This window comes from Pelodiscus sinensis, chromosome 15, assembly GCF_049634645.1.
Source record: "Pelodiscus sinensis isolate JC-2024 chromosome 15, ASM4963464v1, whole genome shotgun sequence".
NCBI classification, from domain to species: Eukaryota; Metazoa; Chordata; order Testudines; family Trionychidae; genus Pelodiscus; species Pelodiscus sinensis.
In genome coordinates this window covers 33,079,234-33,102,955 of record NC_134725.1, presented here as the reverse complement: position 1 = coordinate 33,102,955, position 23,722 = coordinate 33,079,234, and the positions used below count along the sequence as shown (strand labels likewise).

Sequence of the window (23,722 nt, the reverse complement as noted above, 5' to 3'; positions counted from 1 at the left end):
TCCACATGGTGCTGCTGCTTTGAAGTACCCCCTTCTTTTCTGTCCCTTCCCCCCCTACCTGCCTCTATATGATAGAGGCAGCAAAGTGTGTGTGTGGGAGCGACTATAAAAGTGTAGCTTAGTCTGTCTGTTAATCAGCTACATATGATCTAAGACTGACCGTAAACGCTAAAAGATAAATAATTTGATGAGCTCAGAAGCAAAAGTTAACATTATAATGTAATCTTTAAATCTCAAATTATCAAAAATACTTTGCTTGTGGAAATATAAACCAGAAGAGATGCCCCATACATCTATCTCTATATGTAAAGTCATTATAGTTTTTTCTGTAGATTGAACAAGAATGTAGCTTTGTTGTTGCAGGTTTTGGGGCTTAAAATATTCCTAGGTCACATATGATTTCTCACAATCTATGACTTAGGGAAAAAGCTACAATTAACATGGAGACCATAAAGGCAATATTTTTAGCCTAGTGCCCACAGAATTAAGCATACAGCTCCTCTTGTTGGTGGGAGTTGAATATTCAAGCACCACAACAGGAGAATGTTACTGAAAATTAAAATCCACCTTCAGATGCTACCAGATGGCTACCAGCAAACTCTTGTGGCTTTTCCATAAATAGAAGAAACGGAGTTTTATCTTAATAAAACTACAGATAACAGGCTAATTTTGCAATGTAGTCTTGCTATATAAAAAAATTCCTACAACAAAATATATTGTAGGGAGCAATTCCATACTGGCTCATGAGGCACACACTGGGTGATCTATTAAATCCTGTTTATTATATCAAAATTAACACTGCTGTCAATGTGAGGTTGCTCCCTTTTTAGGAGACTGGACAGATAGCGAAATAGTATTTATAGCCTATATTTCAGTCACTCAAGAGGAACCCACCCACTCACGACTGTCCCATTACCGTTGGAGGCTGTATTTCAGGTCTTTTAACTTCCTTTTTTGTTTTCGAATGGAGCTGCTGCAAGCATCCTGCAAGTTATTGAGTTCTTCAAGTTTCTGTCTATATACCTTATGAGTTTCCTGCAAGAGAGCAGAGAAAATAGGTAGAAAGACGATGTAATCTGCCCAAAAAGACCTTTGGAGAAAAATAAAAACAAAACCATGCCTGTTTTTCCTGGGAGAATAGATGCTCAGGCTGCTTCCCTAGATTGCTCCTGCCTACAGAACAAGTTTGCTTGTAATTGTGGGTGCCATTTTCACCATGCAACCTAGTTTTGAAATGATTAACATCTGCATCTGTCATTGACTGCAACTGGAGTCAAGGATGCTCAACACTATAAACAAAAACAAAAGTCAGTTGCATCATTTTGATGCCACTCCTGGTGGGGGAAGAAATCTGCTGCTGGAATAGGGCCAGCTGCTCCCTTTGTCATAAATTGTTTTCATTCTGTGCAAGGTTCTCAGGATACCCATGGCACAAATGACCAGGGCAAGTGATTGTAAAGTTTCCCTTAAAAAAATTAAGAAGTCTAAAGAGGATGATGAATGGCTCTTGATTTCCCTTGCTGTTACTGAGGATGTTGTTTATACTTCATAAGGAGCTTTCCCACTCAAGAAATCCGCTCCTGTTTCAGCCTATCGTAAAGTCCAAATTCTACATTCCCTCCGAATCTGTTTCTACGAAATGGCTGGTTAAATCCCAGATCAAGAGCTTCAGTTACACTGTACAATAAAATGGGAGATCAAGAACTAGGAAGAAAAGAGGAAAACTGATCTTGTTTAAACTAGGAATGTTAGAGTGTAAACAACAAACAGTTTAAGCAAGAAGCAGATGCTTATCAGTGAATGGTGCTGGTTACACTCAATGAAGCCTCCTCCCTGGGAGCCAAGTGGGCAAGAACTACCCGCTCCACGCTGGGGGAGGAGGCTTCTCCAAGGCAGGGAACTGGGCCAACAGGGGCTGGCAGCCCCGTTCCTGAAGAGGCTTCACTGCAGGCTCTGCAGTATAAAGCTTATTCAGTATAAAAGCTATGATTTTCAGCAGTTATGTGGTTACTATTTAACCTACTTTTAACATCCCTAGTTTAAAAGTAAAACCCTCTTTAGCACTTTTGCTTATTAAGTTAACTGAATAACTAGTACTATATTCTGAGTAACAGTCTGCCACTCCCGGCAACCTCACAGGGCCCCTTTAAAGAGGAGCCTCATCATCACAACTTATGTTTTCACTTTCTAACCTATAAATCATGTGACGACTGATTTTTCCACTGGTGGTTAGCACTGCTACATGTTCCTCACACCTATGCACATCCCTCATTTTAGCTTGCTGTCTAACTTGGTTATTTCTTCATTCTTTATGCTGGTTTTATTGCATTGGGGACAGAAGTACACATTAATGCTGCTTCAGCACTATCATTTTTACCCCATTATGGCCACACCATATGGCTAGCTGGATCTACACCCAAGAAAGACCAAAGTTATGCTGGTGGGGCAAAATCAAGTATTCTGAAGAGTTTGCAGCTACAATCTAGTTTTGTTTGGTTGATAGTATACAGCCATGATTGGTCACTTCAGTCTGCAGCTACTCCTACTGGCACCGAGTTCTCACATTGCAGCATCCATGAATAACGCTTTCTACCAGCTCAGATAGCTAGGAAACACCATCCAATCCTGATGAAGGATGACCTGGACTTATTCATATCTTCATTCCCACTAAAACAATGACATATATCTGGGCATGAAGCCTCTTGGGAATGCTGCAGTACTTCCTTATCAACACTAGCTACTGCAAACACATCAAACCTGTCCTCTCCTCAGTACAGAGTGGTGAATTGGGGGTAACACCATTTTCTGGATTTTCCAGTCATTCAGTTTGCTAAAGTCTTCTCACTGTTGTGGTTAACTCTTTAAATCTAAGGCTAATTGCCTTGCCTATAAGAATTAAAATCATAGACAGTGGGTTATAGAGAGTCCCCAGGGATACTAGGGAAGCAAGAAGTGAGTTGTCAGGAGAGCCAATGAACACAGAGTGTGGGTTTCTGAATTGGAAATAGTGGTCTTCCTGTTCCTATTGTGTGGCCAAAGCAGAGCCTGGGAGGACATGAAATAAGCCATGAAGCCAGGCACAGAGAACCCAGCAACATCCATGTCTAGGGAAGGACTAAGTATTGAATAGGGATGTTAAATTTTGATTAGTCAGCTAATCGAGCAGTTGATGGAATTTCCATTGACTACCAGATCAATCAATGGCGGGGGGGGGGGGAGGGGCCTTGCTATCCTGCTACATTTCTTTGAAATGTACAAGAGTCACCCACAGCTCCTATATATTTAAAAGTGAGAGGGGCAGCGGGAACCTGCGCCAGGGGAAACCAAAGCAGTCCCTGCTCTCACCGTTTCCCCTCTACGCCTCTTCCTTTGAAATGTACAAGAGTCACAGGCAGCTCGTATACATTTCAAAGGAAGAGGAACAGCAGTTGGGACTGGTGTGAGAGGGATTGTTTTAATCACTGCTTGTGCTGTTTCCCTGCTGCCTTCTACCTCCTCTGTTCCACGTGGAGACAGTGCTGGGGAGGACAGGGGAAACTGGCTTTGAAGTTGGCTCCCCTCAGCACCAGCTCCTGCTCCCCTCTCCCTTTGCTGACTATCAGAGAGAGGCAGCAAAGGCTTGGGAAACAATTAGTTGAATTCCTATTCAACTACCTGATAAGCATAGATATGAAGTTGCAGATGTGAGTAAAACAGGAGATGGTTGGTTAGTCAGATGCAATTAGGTTATTTCCTTTATGTTTCGGGCTTGTTGGACTTCTCTCTATTGAGCATCTATAACAACTACTCCCTTAAAGTGTAACTTTTCAAACTCAATCCCAGGAAATCAGTTCTCTGATTTTAATCCTTTCAGTTGTTCTGTAACACCTAGCAACCATGCAATGTTATCTCAAGTTTTTTTTTTTTTTTAAATAAAAACCACCCTTTTAAGATCATGATCTGATTCCTGGGTTCTAGAAGGTGGGAGATTCTGTGTGCATGTGTCTAAGACAGAAAAGACAAGTTACTAAGAGAAGAAGTTAAAGTTTAAGCTCTCTCCAAAAAGAATGGTTAAAAGAGGTTGAGGGTACCTCACAGGAAGGAATTCCCAAATGCACCTTCCTGGTTTTCCAAAGGTATTTTTGCATTTGGGTGGTAGCAGCGATACCAATCCAAAGCCAGGGAATCTGTACCCTTGGGGAGTTTTTAAACACAAGCTCTTAGTGGCAAGGTATTTTAAAGTCTCTTGCAGGCCTCCACTTTCTGCACTCAGAGTGCCAGAATGGGGAACAGCCTTCACAGCTGGCTTCCCATAGAACACTGAATCAAAGTCAAGGTCTCTGTCCTGATCTTCAAGTCACATGGGCCCAGGTCACTGAGTAACTAAAAGATCAATTAAACCTCTGAGATGAAAACCACAAGTGAAAGCTTAACTCTTCTAGCACACTGTAGAAAATTGGATTAAGGATGAAGTTCCATGGTGCAGAAGACAGAACTTTCTCCAGGGCAGTCCCAGATTGAGAAGTGAAAACCTAAAAAGGAACTAAAATTCATCACAAACTTCACCAGCTTCCACTCCAAGCACAAGGTCTACTTCTTTAAACTTTGCCTTTTCTAGCATACATATGGCAACATGTATTTGTGTATAAGACGACATTACAGCAACACACTTCTCCCCTGGGGATAGAATGGGATCTTCCTCATGACAGATGTAGTCACCTTGCTTATTATTCAGGTTCTATGGTGATCAGTGCAGTATAAGAACTTATATAGAACAGTTAAGTTTGACAACAGGCATCTCCCAGGTCCTCCTAACCTGGAGTGAAAGTGGTTGATCCCAGCGACACAAGGCAGAAAACCAAGCTTAACATCAATCGTGTCAAACTATGATACATGTTGGTAGATGCTAGACAGCATGCTTTGTTACGTTAGATAGTCAACTTTGTTGACTGCAGCCCTACCAGGGAGATAACTGTTTTCATCATAGCTTGAAGACATGACACCATGGACAAGCACAACTCATTTCATGGTATCAACAACCAAATCCTTGTTCAAACTAGGTCAGAAGTCCTTTTCAAAACACAGTTCTAGCCAGATGCCATTTTCAATCAATACACTGTGCAATTACAAGCCGAGTTGCATCTGGTTTTAGCAGCCATGCTATGAATTAGCTGAGGAAAGTCTAAGAATTGTAAGCAATACAAATCCCTGCTCACACTGGACATAGAAAGTGTTCTAATACTAGGGAAGGATAATCACTTATTTCTTTCTGAACAGTGTCATCGTTGCATACAAATTTCTGTATTGCCATTCAGTATAGCTGTTGTAGCTGGCAGAGGCGATTCAATATGAAGGGTGTTCCCCCTACATTCATAATTAACCCCACAAAAGCCAATTTAACAGATTAGAAAAGTGGTCACCAACCAGTCGATCGGGATCTACTGGTAGATCCTGGAGGCTCTGACAGGTGATCTTGACTGGTGTGGCCAAGAGGCTATCAAGTGCTGGCACTTCAGCTGCCCCTCCCCTCCACTGCTGCACATTCCCTTTGCCTTAGAGCTGCCCCTGCCTTCCTGCACTTGCTGGGCAGGGCAGGAAGAGGAGAGGGTGCTAATGGCAGGGTGCCCTCTCTCCTACCCTGTAGTCTATCTCCACAGAATGGAGGGGGGCACAACAGGTCTTGGGATGGAGGGAGTTTGCTGGCTGCTTTTGAGAGTTGTGCAAGGCCAGGGCAGAGGTGAGCCTGCCTTAGCCCCACTGCACCACCTGTGGTAAGCAGTGTCCAGCTGGAGCCTGTATCCTGAACCCCTGCCCTAGTCATAAACCCCTTCCTGGACCCCAAGCCCCTGCCCAAGCCCTGAGGCTCCCCCGGACCAAATTTCCTTACAGAAGCTATACATTGAACCCCCTCCTACACCCCAACTCCCTGCCCCAGGCTCAGATCAGAGCAACTCCAAATCCCTTAACTCAAGACCAGAGTCTGCACTCAACCCTCTGCCCTTGCTTGATGAAAGGGAGGAAGGATGGGAGAGTGAGGGAGGATGGAGTGAGCAGGGGTGAGGCCTTGGAGAAGGAGCACAAAGGAAGCCAGGCAAGGGTATTTGGGTGGGAAGTAGATCCTGGATTGCACTTAAATTTAAAAAAGTGATCTTGTGCCTAAAAAGGTTGGAGATCACTAGATTAGACAGAGCCTTCATTATACCCACTGTTACGGCAAATACATTGTGCAAGATTTTAAAAAGTTTGTGTTTGCCTAAACTTCCTCACCTATAGTTTAAGGATGTGAAAGTGTAAACTGTTAACAGATGAGCCTGGGCTTATCGGTTAACCTTCACGGTTACATGCAGCCCAAGGAGAGGGGAGCAGGTGGGAGCCAATGTTCATGCAGAGCCCGCCTGTCCTCACCATCGCTGCTGCCTGAGGTTGTATCCAAGCCATCTCTGTGGGGGGAAAGGGAAGGGCAGGCAGACGCCAGTGCTCACCAGCTCCTGTGGAACCACCCACCCGCTGCTGCTGAAACAGGCGGCTCTGCAGGAGCCAGTGCTTGTGGGGGAGCCCTACCTGCCTCCTCCCCTGCCTCTGATACAGCCATTTACACTGCACTGTTGTAGCCAGTGCTGCAAGATATTCACATGATAAATATTGATAAAAGCTAGTTCCCTGTGAGCAACGGCTCCCACCAGCCCTTCCCCCCTCCCTCCATGCTGCTGCCTCGGACAGAGACAGCAGCATAGGAGGGAGGGAGGGGAGCGATCTGTGTGTAACCATGAACCAATGATTCCAGGCTCACTGGTTATCCATTGACAAGTGTACACTATCACACCCCTAGTGTCACCATTGGAGCGTTCCTCGTGAGACTTCTGAAAGCATGCTTCATACCTCGTGTCTCAGATTGTGGGTGGCCCTTCATAGTTGAGATACAAAATCCCAATTAATTGGTTAACCAGTTAAACATTTTGTTTAACTGATTACAAGGGGACATTTGCAGGGGGAAGGGAGGGGGGAGGAATCACTATATAGTCCCATTGGTCCTGAGCAGCCCCTGACTTCAGGGTAACCAGACCAGGCACCCACTTGCGGGAGGTGGGGAGTTGCTTCAGCCCCCACCAGTTAATGGTTAACTGGAACTGGCAAGCAAGTGATGCTTACTAGTTAACCTTTCACATCTAGGGTTGCCAGGTGTCCAGTTTGAACCTGATAGTCCAGTATTTGACCTTTCTGTTCGGGGGGGGGGGAATAGAACTGTCCGGTATTTTCTAAATAAGATGTAATGTAGATCGTGATGAAATATCAAGTGTGTCCGGTATTTTTGTTCAAACCATCTGGCAACGTAATCACACCCCTACTTCTGATTCTTAAAAGTTGGATTAAGTATTGTTATTATGTTTAGAAAGCTCACATGGGTACCTTCTTTGCCTTTTGTCAAATGTGCTTTGAAAGTATTCTTAAAATGAAGATATCCAATGTCATCATCCAAGACTGATACAACACAAACTATATGGCAGAATGCAGGTAAAATAAAGCAGCAGACATACAATTCTCCCTCAAGAGTTCAGTCACAAATTTCAGTTCTAAACGAGCATCAGCAGCAGAAAAGCATGTCTTCTGGAATGTGCCCAAAGCATGAAGGGGCGTACAAATGTTTAGCATATCTAGCAGTAAATACCTTGCAATGCCAGCTACAGAAGTGCCATGTGAATGCGTGGTCTCATTTTCTGGTGACATTGTAAAGAAGAAGCAGACAGCAGTATCTCCCATCAATGTAAACAAACTTGTTTTAGTGACTTGCAGAACAATACGTAGCAGCAAATGGACTTGTAGGCTCTGATGGTATACACTGTTTTGCTTTTGAGGGCAGCGATGTAACCAAAAATCTACATTTGTAAAAAGATGTTAAAAGATTTATGGTAAAAAAATTGCACTTCAGTACTTGTATGAGGTGAATTAAAAAGTACTATTTTTACAGTGCATATATTTGTAAAAAAATAATGAAATGAGCAATGTACACTGTGTTCTATGGTATAATTAAAATCAATATTTAAAATGTAGAATATTTCAATTGGCATTCTATTGTTTAACAGTGTGATTAATCACAATTTTTAAGTTAAACCACGAGTTAACTACGATTAATCAACAGCCCTAGTTTTAAGAACAAGTTAGACAAAATCTGCCAGGGATGTCCTAAGTATATTTAATCCTGCCTCACACCAGGAGACTAGATGACTTCTTAAGATCCATCACAGAACTACATTTCTATGATTCTATATTTGCATTCCAGGTCTATCCACTAATCAGATCTCAAGTAAAGACCAGAGGTAGGGATGTGATAGTGTACATGTTTAAATGGCTAACCAATTAACCTGGGCTAATTGGTTAACCTTCACGATTACACACAAACCCCCTTCTCCTGCATTGCTGCCTCTGTCTCTGTATCAGAGGCAGCAGCATCGGGATGGGGGGGAAATGGGGAGGAGCAGGAGGGAGTCAGTACACATATGGAGCCAGCTTTTATGCCGCTCCCCCACATGTACTGGCTCCTGTGGGACAACCTCTTCTTCTCCCCCCATCCCCACCCCTACTTTTAGCAGCAGCATGATAGGAGCAGGACAGGTGGCTCCATGGGAGCCAGCTTTTATACAGAGGCAGCAGTGGTTTCACATACAGTATAACAAAAACCAACACCACCACATTTTAACATCCCTAATAAGGAGGAGTTCAATTAAACATTCTTCAGTTTTTGTACCACCAATTGGCAATACTTACAGTAGTCAAAATAGGCACAAAACACATTTGCTTGTCTTCCCATTAGGATATAATAATCATATTGACTGTACATGAGAAGAATGCAACACAAAGTATACTAGATTGTGCATGGCAGCAAAACCATAATCAAAATAACTATTTCCAGGACTGGACACAGGCCCTCAAATTAATTTTTAAGAATCAGTTCTTTAATGGAAGGCAGTTTAAATATTAACTAATGCTGCTCCTCTTGAGCTTGTGCAACAATTCTTGACTGTTTACATTGTCTGATAAAAAACAACAACCACCAAAAAGCTGATTTCCAAAGGGAGTTAAAATATTCTGAAATACATTGTACTCTGGCTCTGCTTTAAACTTTCCTCAAAAAGCTTTAATTAAAAACACAAGGATTTATAAGACTGAGTTCCAGTTGCATGAAAACAGACAATTGTTATAAATCCACATAAGTATCCAGAACCCGCCCCCCTCCCCCCCATGAATTTTGACAACAAAGTTATTTATTAAGAAATATCTGGGGAAAATTTACAAAGGGTGCCATTTTGCAGTTCAATGGGTGCATGACTCCTATTATGTTAACTAGCGTAATTCTAATCCAAAGGTCAAATACTTCCCTCCACGTTTAACTTCAGCACAGAGTTTTCCCCATAGAAAGTGTTGCAAACTTAGTTTTTTAAGGACTTCAGCTTCTTAGGAGAAAGGCACCTGTGTGAAGTTGATAAGATCTGCAAAGTTGTAAATACTGCAACTTTCCTTGAGTTCATAAGCTCTGCAGCGTCATGGCCTCAAGGATTGATTTCCCAAATAAATAGGGGAAACATGACTTCATTTATAATCATGATCAAAGTTGCCACCTGAGTGTAACTTGTGACCATAATATGACAGCACTTTTTTTTTTTTTAAATAGGTGCACTGACATTTGTTCTTCTACTGCACATTAGGGATGTAAGCAAATTCTTGACTATCCAATAAGCATAAGCTTATTGGATATTTGACTAGTCCCTCAACTTGTTGCTTCCTCCCCTCTTTGCTGTCCCAAAGGCAGCAAGTTCGTGGGGGGGGGGGGGGCGGGGGGGGAGGAGAGCCAACATAAAAGCCGGTTCCTCACAGCACTGTCTCCGTGAGAGATAAAGCAGCTGATTCCCAGCTTGCATCCAGTCTCAAATGCTGAGCCTCTGTTTTTTAACTGTATTAAGAACCAGCAGGCTTTTAATACCTTTAAAATGCAGAAGCACAGCAGGGGCATTGGCATGAGCCAGATCCCCCCACGTTGCACTTCAGCCTTTTAAATGTATCAAGAATCTGCTGGCTCTTTATACATTTTTTTAAAAGAAAGGCAGAGACCCGGTTGCAGTTCCCCCACTTATCAACTAGTTGATTAAACTAAATTTAACATCCCTACTGAACGTACTGTATTTCTGGTTAGTTAAATTTGTCCATGATATGCATACACAGATACATATGCCTACTTACCTTACAAACCTGTTGTAAGGTTATAGAGGATACATATGAAGACCTATAATATGTTAACACACCTAGTATGGAGAAATAAATTGTAAGTGTGCATGCAACTTACAGATACTTTACTTGGTCCCACAGATGCACTGAAGTTTGTAGCCCAACTAAGCAGCAGACCTGGAGTAACTGTGCCATGCAGGGTTGGAAGGATAAGGCAGATTGCCAGAAGGAGTACTAGGTGGTTCAGCTCTCCTTGTGCACCAGACCTGTGCTCCTCAAGGTTCCAGTGCAGATATGTGGCTTGGGGTCCTAAACTATATATATCCATTAGCTCCTCCCTTCCAGTCCATTAACTCAAAAAATATTTTATAAAACAGTCTCACAACATCTGTTACATGCACAGATTGGGAAACTGAGGCACAGTAACTAGTAATTTAGCATGAACAGCTTCAGACAGCTTAAAGAGGCCTAATTTTTAAAGAAAGTGCTTCAGGAGGATGGAAAAGGAAGAGTCTCTTTAAGATGCCTGAAGTCAAGAATTCAAACAAACAAAACAAAACAAACACGCTCGCTTTTGAAAATTAACATGTAAGTTACTTGCTCAAGGTTCCCCCATCAAGTCAGAGACAGAGTAAACCAAATCCAGGAGTCTTATTATTTGTACAGTATTCCCATAGCATGAAGGAGGCCCAGGACCATGGACCAGCCATTATACAAACAGAACAAAGTCAGTGCCTGCCCCAGAGAGCTTAAAGTCTGAATATAAAGACATATGCAGACAGTGAAATGCAATGAAATGGTCTTGATCATCATAAGAGGCAGAGTTTTACAGGGAACTCTTCCCAAACAGGAGGTTGTCTGAAAGACAAAAAGGTGCTTGTTTGAAAGTCTAACTCAAGAATGATGGAAGCTGGCATTGTGGACTACTTGAGAGGTGGAAGTCATCCTCTCAATAGCGAAGGAAAGATGTCCATGAAAGACCTCGAAGACAAAGTAGCTTGTTTATTGGAACAAAGAGGGGGGAGCCAGGAGAGGGATGCAAAGAGAGAGAGGAGAGGTTCAAAAACCAGGCTACAACAGTTATCCCTCCAGACACAATTTGTGAAGGCTAGAGAAAAGTGTGTTGCAGTAATCAAGATGTAATCCACACATAATGGGTGCGGTGTACTATCCTATATGCTGGCACTTTAGAGAGAATGAATCTGCTCTACAGCCTTACCTGAGGGCCAGCAGGCTTTTAGTTCATGTCATAGAGGCTCACGCACTAAGCTGCAGAGCTCTCAGGTTCATTTGCACCTGTCAACATTAGAGAGGCACAAGATGAAACCCTAAATGAGAATGTTAATAGGTAGCAAAGCCTATGTCTTAGAAATATTATGCATAGAGCCTTACCAAATTCACAATCCATTTTGGTCAATTTCATAGTTAGAGGATTTGAAAAATAATACATTTAATTATTGCAGATTTGATGGCACCAATAGATTGAAGATCAGGCAGCAGGGCTACATCCCTCAGAAACTGGGATAGTATTCAAAAGTGCAGTATATGTTGTTTGCAATCTGGTTGACATGACATGACAGTGACTGAACACCTGCAGACTCATAACAGATGCAGTAGACAACCCACTATCCATTTCTAAATCTCTGGGCAGAAATGGGAGTCCCCTTTGACCTCTCCTTGAAGGATATGAAGAGTCTAGGCACTCTCTTAACCTGCTAATCCTATCCAAGTAGAAGACTAAGGCCCTTCTAACACCCAGGGTATGGAAATAGGATTCCTGCTGAGGACCATGAGATTTTGGAAAAAGTATGGATAGATGGATAAGATGCTCAAGATTAAAATCAGTATGAACCTGGGGCGAGAACGTAGAGAGACCAGATTATGAAAGAACATGGGAAATGCGGGATGTGTCATCAAAAGCATTAATCTTGCCAAAACTGTGGGTCAACATGGTTTGGCAACTAGAAAGGCCATCTTCGCAGACAAAGAAGCAGGCAGCAATTGGTTCAAATGCAGGTTTTGTGAAGTGGTTGAGAAAGACTGAAGTCCCAGATAGGTACGTGAACGTGTACATGATTAACCGACGAGCCTGGGCTCATCAGTTAACTCTCGTGGTTAGAAGCAGCTCCCCCTCCCCTCGCTGCCTCCATGTACTCCTGGGAAATCATCTTAAAAACCACGTCCCCCAGGTCACTGGATCCTGTGGACTCGCCTGCCCCTCTCTCCACGCTGCTGCCTCTGACACAACACATTTTAACCTCCCTAATGGTAGCCTCTGCTGAACCTCCCTAGTGCAGGAAACATCTATGCCCAAAAGGCATCCAGGAGCCAGGTTCAGAGACAAAGAACCATCAGAACAAAGTGAAGCACATGACCTATAATCTGGGACAGGAGAGGAGGAGTTATCTGGGACGGGAGCTTCATCTGGGCTGGACATGGAGCTGAAAAAGGCAAGGGTATCAAGTTTGTATTGGACAGACAGGGACTAGGAGAATAATTCTGGACTTGTCCCACCTGATCTTGGTCATCACCCATAGAATTAGGAGACTCTCCCTCTATAGTAAAAGGAAGCCATCCCCCAGGCAGAGTTGAACCAAACTACCCTCTAACTGAAAGGGGGACAATTCTTGTTCTCAGAGGGGTTGTACCATTTGACTGGAGAATTGCTAATATAGTTCCGATTTTTAAGAAAGGGAAAAAAAGCAACCCGGGTAACTATAGGCCTGTTAGTTTGACATCTGTAGTATGTAAGATCCTGGAAAAAATTTTGAAGGAAAAAGTAGTTAGAGACATTGAGGCTAATGGCAATTGGGACAAATTACAACATGGTTTTACAAAAGGTAGATCATGCCAAACCAACCTGATCTCCTTTTTTGAGAAAGTAACAGATTTTTTAGATAAAGGAAGTGCAGTGGATCTAATTTACCTCGACTTTAGTAAGGCATTTGATACAGTACCACATGGGGAATTATTGGTTAAATTGGAAAAGATAGGGATTAATATGAAAGTTTAGAGGTGGATAAGCAACTAGTTAAAGGGGAGACTACAGCGGGTCATATTGAAAGGTGAACTGTCAGGTTGGAGGAAGGTTACTAGCGGAGTTCCTCAGGGATCAGTTTTGGGGCCAATTTTATTTAATCTTTTTATTGCTGATCTTGGCACCAAAAGTGGAAGTGTTCTAATAAAATTTGCGGATGACACAAAGTTGGGAGCTATTGCCAATTCAGAAAAGGATCAGGATATCATACAGAAAGATCTGGATGATCTTGTAAATTGGAGTGATAGCAATAGGATGAAATTTAATAGTGAGAAGTGTAAGGTTATGCATTTAGGGATTAATAACAAGAATTTTAGTTATAAGCTGGGGACACATCAGTTGGAAGTAATGGAGGAGGAGAAGGACCTCGGAGTCCTGGTTGATTATAGAATGACTATGAGCCGCCATTGTGACATGGCTGTGAAAAAGGCTAATACCGTCTTGGGATGTATTAGGCGAGGTATTTCCAGTAGCGATAAGGAGGTTAGTGCCATTATACAAGGTATTGGTGAGACCCCATTTGGAATACTGTGTGCAGTTCTGGTCTCCCGTGTATAAGAAGGATGAATTCAAACTGGAACAGGTACAAAGAAGGGCCACTAGGATGATCCGAGGAATGGAAAACCTGTCTTATGAAAGGAGACTCAAGGAGCTTGGCTTGTTTACTTTAACCAAAAGAAGGCTGAGGGGAGACATGATTGCACTTTTTAAATATATTAGAGGGATAAATACCAGGGAGGGAGAGGAATTATTTAAGTTTAATACCAATGTGGACACAAGAACAAATGGATATAAGCTGGCTAGTAGGAAGTTTAGACTTGAGATTAAACGAAGGTTTCTAACCATTAGAGGAGTGAGGTTCTGGAACGGCCTTCCAAGGGAAGTAGTGGGGGCAAAAGATCTATCTGGTTTCAAGATTAAACTAGATGGGTTTAGGAAGGGGATGGTTTGATGAGATAACATGATCTTGGTAACTAACTGACCATTCACTATCAGTGGGAAATAGGTCAATGGAGGGATGATAGGAGTTACTATAGAGAACTTTCTGGGTGTCTGGCTGGTGAGTCTTGCCCACATGCTCAGGGTTTAGCTGATCGCCGTATTTGGGGTCGGGAAGGAATTTTCCTCCAGGGTAGATTGGCAGAGGCCCTGGAGGTTTTTCCGCCTTCCTCTGTAGCATGGGGTACAGATCACAGCTGGAGGATTCTCTGCATCTTGGGGTCTTCAAAGTATTTGAAGGCTTCAATATCTGAGACATAGGTGAGAGGATTATTCTAGCAGTGGGTGGGTGAGATTCTGTGGCCTTCACTGTGCAGGGGGTCAGACTAGATGATCATAATGGTCCCTTCTGACCTTAAAGTCTATGAGAATATGCGGTGGCAAAAAGATCAAAGTCTGACCATCCCTATGTCTGGAATACATTGGGGAGGGCCTAAATGTCCAGTTCCCATTTTTAGATTTAGGAGAAGTTTCTGTGTACTGGATGCCAAGCAGGGAAGCTGCTGAAATCTGGATATGGTTAATTATGCACTACTTCCAGAGCTTTATAGCTTCTGCGCTCAAGGAGGGGAAAAAAAAAAATCTTGCTTCTCCCTGCTGGTTGATTTAAAACATTCAAGATGTGTTATCCATCATGACCATGACTGCTTTGCCCCGATGAAGGGCAAGACATTGAGGTATGTGTTCCTGATAGCCTAGAGTGCCACTAGACTGATGTGGAGACTGGTTTCGTGGACTATCTTTTGGCCCTGAAAAATGAGGGTGTTAGGGTAGACTCTCCACCCTAACAGGCATGTGGCCATCATTGATGGGGTAGGGCAGCAAAAAGGGATGCCCTTTCACCTTTTTAGGGGACCAGAATCTGCCTGTCCAAGGTTTCCCGGAGTCAGAGAATAGGTAGTTCTCAACCAACTTTTGAAGAAGCAGAGGTATAGCCTAGCATGACTGGTCACAAAGGTGCACCCTGCTATATGGCCAAGGGGTTGAAGACAGTTTCCTACAGATGTCTGAGGGTTTCCCCAAATTGTCTCTACCAAACCTGACAAGACACACCAATCTGTCTGAAGGGAGTATGCTCTAGTTATTACTGAGCCCAAGTAAGCCTCTATAAACCATATTCCTAACAAACCATATTCCTAACAATTCTAAGCTTGCGCAACTGAATAGTTGTTTAACTGCATGAAATCTCAGTTACACGACTATTCAATAGTCCCTAGAGGTGGCTGACAGCCAACGCACTCCTGGTCCCACTTCTGGGGAGCCCCCTGCCACCCGGTGCTGGTGCTGCTGCCTCTGTATCAGAAACATTAGAGCAGGGCAACAGGTGGAAGCCAGTCTATCCGGGGAGCCAGTTTAAAAACCAGCTCCCCATGCAGAACTGCCTGCCGACCTGAACTGCTGCCTCTGATTTTTTGTTTTAAATGAAAAGGTATTTAGTTGCAATATCAAGGTAACGCCCTAAGCTACTGAGATGATTAAGGTCCCTGCACCACTACTTGCACGAGTGTATAAGCCCCAGTGCTCCACCAAAATTCAAATGTGTCAAATCATCTCTTACAATTCACAGTACTGAATACATAATTATTCTATTATAGCTGGTTTAGAGTAGGGATGTCAGCATGTAGATGACTACACAATTAACTGATAAGACTGGGCTTATTGGTTAATCTTGTCAACTGCACACATTTCCCCCCCATCCCCTTGCTGCCTCTGTATCTGAAGCAAAAACAAAACACCCCAACCCAGAAACCCCCCCCAAAAAAACCCAAACACACACAAGAGAGAACATTCAACCTGCCTCCTCACCAGATATAAATACAGCACCTTTACATACATACTTCCCATGCCTCTTCATACCAGACACAGACCTCAGTTCCTTCTCTACACTACTGTGTAGTATTTTGGAAATGGTAAATAATGAGCCTAATTTTCACCATGTATGTAGCTGCATTTATACACAGACATACAGATATCCATACCATAGATAGGACACAATTTGTAATTCATCCTGCACACAAAAGGTGCTACAGAATTGACATATTCCATACTACTTTCCTAGTATTACGCACTGCACAGCAGCATCACATGAACATAACATGCATATTACATATAACATTTGCCTATCCAGACTTGCTATTGAATTGCCCTTAAACGCCAGGCAATGTATTGAGATTCCTTCCTCATTGCCTTCCCTTCACCCATTTCACACACAATCGTGCATTAATGTTTCATCATTGTAATAAGCGTTCAGTAACGGGTTTAGTAATGGTGCTTCTCCAGCATTACTCACACACATCCCCCCAAGACTAATCACTTGTGTTGAAGTGCTACAGCAGCTCCATTCTTACATCTGCATGAAATGCGCTCTCAGCTTTTCTCCATACGAATACAGCAATAGTAGTCAGAAGGAACAGGTTTTCTGCAATTTAAGATATAATATCACAACCATAAAGTCACTGGTAAGGATGTGCTAAGGCAGCAGTTCCCAACTACAGGTCCAGTCCACGAACTGCCGACTGCCAGGCTGCTGGAGCTGAAGCTGGCTGTTCATGGCGGCTCAGTTTCAACAGCTGTGGTGGCGGATTTTGCCCGGTTGCAGCACTGAGGCTGAGGCAGGAGCAGGCTCCTTTCCTCCTACCTAGGTAAGACGGCAGCCCAGCTGGGGCTCTGCACCTCCCCCCACCCTTCGGCCTCTACCCATAGGGGCAGAGATGCACTTGTGGAGCGAGAGAGTGCAGAGGAGGAGGGAGTGCGTGCACACACCAACAGCTGCTCCCCCTGCCTGCAGGGTTGATTTTCCCCAGCAGAGGTGCTGGGGCTGAGGCAGCGGCAGGAGGTGGCGGAGCAGGAGGCGCCTCACTCCTTCCCACCCAGGTAAGATGGTGAACCAGCCAGAGCTCTGCACTTCCCCTCACCCCACCTTTACCCATGGGGGCAGGAGATGCACTTGGGGAGGAAGGGGGTGTGAAGGAGGAGGGAGCATGCAGGGGGAGAACCGTGAGACACGCACAAAATGCAGCCAGTGCCAGGCAGAAGGACACAGCCACTCTCTTGGACCAGCCACAGTAAAACATGAAGCTCTCAGAGCAGTGAGCCGTGATGTGGAACACACTTAACAGGAAAGCAGATAGAGAACTAGAAGTGCACTGGCTCATGATGCAGTTATAAGGCAGTAGTAGCTGGTGATGTTCCTTGCACAGCACCATGCCAAAGGAACTGAGAACACCCATGGACTGAGCAGTTCAAGTCTGCTCTCAGGCGCTTTAAACTTTTATCAAAGCAGGCCATTGGAGCTCCCAGCTGAGTCAGTGCGGGAATGAGGTACCAGGCCATGGCAAGGTGGCTCAGGTCAGCAGGGGGAGCCCCTGCATCCAGCACATCACAGCAGAGCCAGAGGAAACACCTGTAAACCAAACAAGCAGATTTGCTTATTCCCCTCTCGCCGGCTGATAGCAGGAGGCACAGCGGAAGTGGAACTCCTGCCCGATGCCAGCTCTAGTGACATTTGTCCATGGATAGCAAGGAAACCAAGAGGGCTGCTGCTGCCCCAGGACCAGTGTTGTTTACTGAGGTTTGCAAAGGGGACTGCACAGGGGGCTGAAGAGTAAGTGAGGCTTTCCCCTGCTGACACCAGAGCTACAGCTCACATTCCTCCTCCGCCCCAGGACTCAGACCCTTTCAACAGCATGTCCCAGGCAGATCATGCTCCCAGCGGAGGCCCTCACAGTGCACCCTGAAGGCCGAGACACACAAGCCACCATGGAAGGGGAATATCTTAGACCACTAATAAGATGCTATGCACATTCTTGTCCTCGTTGTTGTATTTTTGGGGGGGTTGGTACAAGGTGGCATTCTGAATCCTTTTAGACAGACTTCTGAACATCCTTTATCTATGAAAAGCCAAATAATTTAAAAAAAAAAAAAAACCAACAACAAACCGCATATCTGCAAATATTTCCAAATTTCCCCTTTCATGGGCCACTTAAAAAAAAAAAAAACTACACACACGCAAACAAACCAACCTACCAATATTAGTAAAACTCAACTGGTTATGGTAACATTTTATTTACATATTTGCATAATGAGTATGAACATACAAAAATAAAATATTACTTGTCTGCCAAAAGTTTGTGAATGGATTTGCCAGTCCATGGTATAAAAAAAGGTTGGGAACCACTATGCTAAAGTGAATGTTCCTGTGTAGCTTGAAAGCTTGTCTCAGCAACAGAAGTAGGTGCAAGAAAAGACCTCAGTCACCTTACCTCCCAATAAAAATCTTCAATGCCAAGACTCAAAACTATAGTAGATCCCCTAAACAGCAACAGAAACCACAAGCTGATAGAGTCTGATCCCCTGGGAACCAAAATGTACTAATAGGAGTGAATCAGATTAATTAAAAGCTTAATATGACAGCATATAAACAAGCATCTGAATAAGTAATCATCAGGTGAACATCTTTTCTTATATCTTACAATGTAAATTCCCCTTCCCCAGCAAATACAGATATAAAGTACTGCTATTGAGATTTATAGGTGAATCCAGGAAGTGCCAAAAGGAGCATTAATTTGGCTGTTGCATTGTATTTTCATTATTCATAATAAAATGAATTATTCTCTCACCTACCATTCCAATACACAAATAAAATTATATACTCTAAACTCCGATAGGACCAGATATCATTAGAAAGAGAGAGGCTGAGTAAGGACGCTTAAAAAGTGTAAGGATATTACCTATCACTAAAGTGTTTGTAGGCTTTTTAAAATATTGCTGCAAGTTATTTCATCCAATGAAGAGTGAAAATATGCCAAAAGGAATAAATCCAAGAGCTTCTCAGAAACTGCTGAATGAAAGCTCAGAATCATCTTTACTGTAAACAAAGTAGCTTTCTCTAAAAAAGAATAATCCTTATGCAAGTAGTTTCTCTCGTCGCCAAGTACTGCATCCATGAACCAATGCAACCGTCTACGGAATCTACGCCTTACTTTCTCCAGAAAGTTATTAGGCACAGGGAGCGAAAGGAGGGCTATACAGCTAGCGGATACACAGCATAAATCCTTCCATGCATGGCAAATCCCAGGGCTTTCCCTCTTCAGTTACCAATCACAGACTTCCACTAATGCAAGGGTAGGTTTATCTGATACTAGAGACAATCAAAACTGCCAGGTCTCCCTCCAGCTGCAGAGCAGGTCTCTCCTGGAAGGCCGAGAGAAGATCATTCCTTTTTAGACATTTTTAAAAGGACGCCCCCACCCAAACACACACCGTTCTCTCGGTGATGAAGTGGCTGCGTTTTTTTTAAAGGAGAGGTTTTTCAAATCTCGTCTCAATGAGTATAACCCAGCTTGAGAGAGTCCTGCAGATCGGAAGCCGATTCTCTATGATGGGGCTCGGTCCCAGCCCATTTAAAGCACAGCGCAGAAACACACAGTGCTGGAGGTACACAACACAGCAAACAGACCCTCCCACCCCAATCCCAAACCGAAGCAGTGACCTCTTTGCAAAACCCGGTCGCTCCCCGTTACCTGGAGCTGCTGAAACTCCTCTTCCAGCTCTTGCCACTCCCGCTGACACCTCTCCAACGGCCGTAACATGGTGCAAGCGCAGCCAGCCCCCGCCGCGCTCAGCCCCTCAAGGAGGCTCCCGAGAGCGAAAGCAATTTTCTAGCTGCTGCAGCAGTCACCGCGCGAGCTTCCAGCTGGTCAGAGCCACGTGCACACCCGGGCCTGACGTCATCATGCGAATCCAGGGGCTGGGGGTGTGTGCTACTGAGCACGCGCGAGCCCAGGTTCTGCTTCCCAGCGTCCCCCTATGCGAAGGAATAGCTAGCTGCGTGGTGCTGCTGCCGCCTTGTGCGTGAGTCTCTGGGGCAGCAGGGACTGTCATCCTGCGGCTGCCCTGGCCAATGCACTCAGCCCCCAACCTGCAGACCCAGGGCTCCCCTCATGCAGAACCTCTGCCTCTTTCCTAGACACTAGCAAAAAGGTCTGCTTAGAGCAGCCTCCTGCTAACCCTGATCTGCCCGTCATTGTCATCCCAGCCAAGGTCAACTAAGATCAGTCCAGGAACACGTTGCAGTTGGAGATTTATTTTCCAGCAGTAGGTAAAAAAGACCCGTCATTGCATATGATAAGTAATAATTCAGTTTTATCTTCTCCAGCTTAGGTGTGCGTTGGCACCTTAGGGATACAAGATGAGAGATAGGGACGGATCAAAGGGAGTCTTAGTTTCACAGATTTGTGGAAGCACTACACTCTGAAAAACTATACTAGTCATTCAGCCTGTTCCTTTGTCAGTATGGGATGCATTTTATTAGCGCACAATACTGTGTTTTAATCATTCTAGAAATTAATATACCAAGTAGTAAGAATTGCATCCCTTGAGGGACTGTTGTATAGACTAACAGAAGTGTCTATATTTTGCTTACATTGTTCAGTTAATGTTCAGATTCTGTGGTGATGGGGTACACATAGGCCCAAGCAACTAGCCCATATGTGGACCCTTGCTGTGTTGTTTCTGTTAAGAAAATTTGATTTTACCAGTCAGGTTTTTTTTTCTGTTTACTAAATATGCCTTCTCAGTGTACTCTGCCCACAAAAGCTCTCTCAGGTCCACAGTCACACAGCGTCTGTCCTGTTTCCTTGCTTTCTCCCAGCTTTCTCATTCCTTTCACACACATAATTATATCTGTCTTGGAAAATATGTAGAATAATGACAATAAACCATCCACTGTATTATTAAATTATCAACTAGAAGATGTTTCCAGCATTGTTTGGGTCCTTAACTCAATGGCTACGTCTACACTGGCCCCTTTTCCGGAAGGGGCATGTAAATTTCACCAGTCGTCGTAGGGAAATCCGCGGGGGATTTAAATATCCCCCGCGGCATTTAAATAAAAATGTCCGCCGCTTTTTTCCGGCTTTTAAAAAAGCCGGAAAAGAGCGTCTACACTGGCCCCGAGCCTCCGGAAAAAGTGCCCTTTTCCGGAGGGTCTTATTCCTACTTATTCCTACAACCCCTCTCTCACTGTAGCGGCTTGGGGCCAGGTGAAAAGTGTCTGTCCACGGCTGCTGCAGCTCCAGTGGGCATAAGTCATGGAGGGATCTATGTCCCCTGGCTGTGGCAGGTGTCCTTCTGCGTTCATCTTCCCTCTGTGTTCCCCAGACCGAAGAATAAGAGCATACTGTGCAGTTTCCCTTCGCTTTCTGGGTGACGAAAGGGAACAGACAGCAATGTTCCCATACAGATGGGGGAGAACTGCAGCACCCCCTCCCCTGCTCTTCCTGAAGTGTGATGGGGAGAGGTGGGGAAGCTTAGGGCAGGAGCAGTCCTGGTTGGGCAGGGGGTGGCACCCGCAGCCTGCCCCTTTCACCTGCCTAGTGATTCCCTTTTTTGTATGGTTTTATGCATCCCAGTACACCACTGGTCACCAACCATAGATCAGGATCTACCAGTAGATCTTGGAGTCTCTGACAGGTGATCCTGACTCGTTTGGCGAGAAGCTACCGAGTGCTGACACTTCAGTTGCCCCTCCACCCACTGTCCTGCAGCACCTGCTCTGTGCTGAAGCTGCCCCCCTAGAGCTTCCTGCTTGCTGTTCAGGATGTGGGAGGGAGAAGGGGGGGATGCTGAGGTCAAGGTGTCCTTCCTCTCCCCTGCACCTGTACTCCTTCTCCACACAGAGAGAAGGGGATGGAGGAGCTTGGCAATGCAAATCTGTGTGTGTGTGTGTGATTCTTACAAACACACACTGTCCTTCACTCTGTGTGTGTGTGTGTGTGTGTGTGTGTGTGTGTGTGTGATTCTTACAAACACACACTGTCCTTCACTCTGTGTGTGTGTGTGTGTGTGTGTGTGATTCTTACAAACACACACTGTCCTTCACTCTCATCTCCCGACACAACACATACATGGGTGGTTGTTACTACTTTTACTGCTTGCAAAGTGGGTTAGTTTTGGTTTTTCACTGGTTTGTGCATTTTATAATGTTCATTTCTCTCATATGCTTAAATTTAATACTTTGAGTAGTGAGCTCTAAAACTCCTAACCTGTCGTGGCTGGAGTAATTCTCTCTGTGGTAATTGGTGCTCCTGTTAGTGGCTGGCATGTCCCTGTAGCCTCTCAGAAAAGCAGAGCAGGGGGTCTCCATATACTTGCCTGCGGACACCACTCCTGCAGTTCCCATTGATCAGTAATGGGGAATCATGGCCAGTAGAAGCTGTGTGCTCAGTGCCTGTTGACAGAGTTGTAACTAGCTAATTTGGTGCCTGAGGCAAGACAGTCTTCGGCGCAGGGGGGAGTGCTGATGTGGCGTGAGGCACGAATGAAGACAGCATAGTAGCTGTCTTTTCTGCACCCCCCTCAGCTATGCACCTGAGGCAAGTGCCTCACTCACCTCACCCTAGTTACGGCCCTGCCGGTAGATGAAGGGGAGCACATGGAGCCAGTGTTGTACATGCCAGCTGCTTTCAGGAGTGGTGCAGGGTCAGGGCAGGAAACTCCACTGCTCCACCATCCAGAAGCCCTCTCAGTGGAAAGGTGCCCAGCTAGAGCCTACATCCTGAACCCCTGTCCCAGCCCTGAACCTCTTCCCACCCCCAACCTCCTATCCCAGAGATGAGTCCTCCTGCACCCAACTCCTTCCCAGAGCTGGCACCCTGAAGCCCCTCCTGTACCCCAATACCCTGCCCTGGGCTAAGCCAGGAGCCCCTCCCACATGCCTTGGCCCAAGACCAGAACCTGCTCCCCAATTCCCTACCGCAGCCTGGTGAAAGTGAGTGCAAGTTGGGGAAGAAGTAGAATGAAGTGAGCAGGATGAGGCCTCAGAGAAGGGGTGGAGCAAGGGCAGGGGCCTTGAAAAAGGGGTGGGAAGAAAGTGGGGCAGGGTATTTGGTTTGAAGTAGATCTTACATTACACTTAAATTGAAAAATTGATCTTGTGGTTAAAAAGGTTGGAGACCACTGCCATACACTTTGGGAGGAAGCTTCAGCCCCGACCCTGAACCAAACCCTGACCTTGCTCTAAGTTATAATAAGAGGAAGCTGTATACCAAATTTGGTGGTTGTAGCTCTTACCATTTAGTTTTTTTTATGTGTCCCCTTACAAATTGGGAGGGAAGGTTTATACACACTCCTCCACTCAATGAAACCTAGGGATTTTAGGAAGCAAGTAATTAGATAATTATTTAGTTGATAGAATTTCTATCAACTACATGATTAGTCAGTAAAGGAAGAAGCCTCAGTCCCGGCTCATGCCAGGTCGGGGCTACCTCCCGCTGCAGCTCTGCAGATTAAATCTAGTTAAAGCTGGGCATGCAAGCAGCCTGGCTTCTGCTACATTTAAACTGCAGAGCTGCAGTGAGGGTAGGTCCTGGACCTAGTGTGAGTCAGGACTGAGCTGGGCTTGCTCCGTCCCGGCTACAGTAGCCCCTATCTATGGAGGGTGGGGGCTGCTGCCAGAGCATCCTCTGTTCATAGCCAGCCTGGGCCGCT

General features: G+C 44.7%; 1 protein-coding gene across 2 annotated transcripts in view; it reads right to left on the bottom strand.

The window, feature by feature from the left end:
* TMEM120B (transmembrane protein 120B) overlaps positions 1-19,956 on the bottom strand; it is a 48,276-nt gene extending 28,320 nt beyond the window's left edge. The window contains exons 1-2 of one of the 2 annotated variants that reach the window (XM_075898635.1): positions 19,756-19,956; positions 917-1,035 (exon numbers count right to left, since the gene is read on the bottom strand). In XM_075898635.1, coding sequence (XP_075754750.1) covers positions 917-1,035; positions 19,756-19,824 — 188 coding nt within the window. In that variant the 5' untranslated portion in view covers positions 19,825-19,956. The remainder of the gene's footprint in view (positions 1-916; positions 1,036-19,755) is intronic. The other variant, XM_075898634.1, reaches the window with a different exon arrangement.
* Between the last annotated feature and the right edge of the window lie 3,766 nt (positions 19,957-23,722).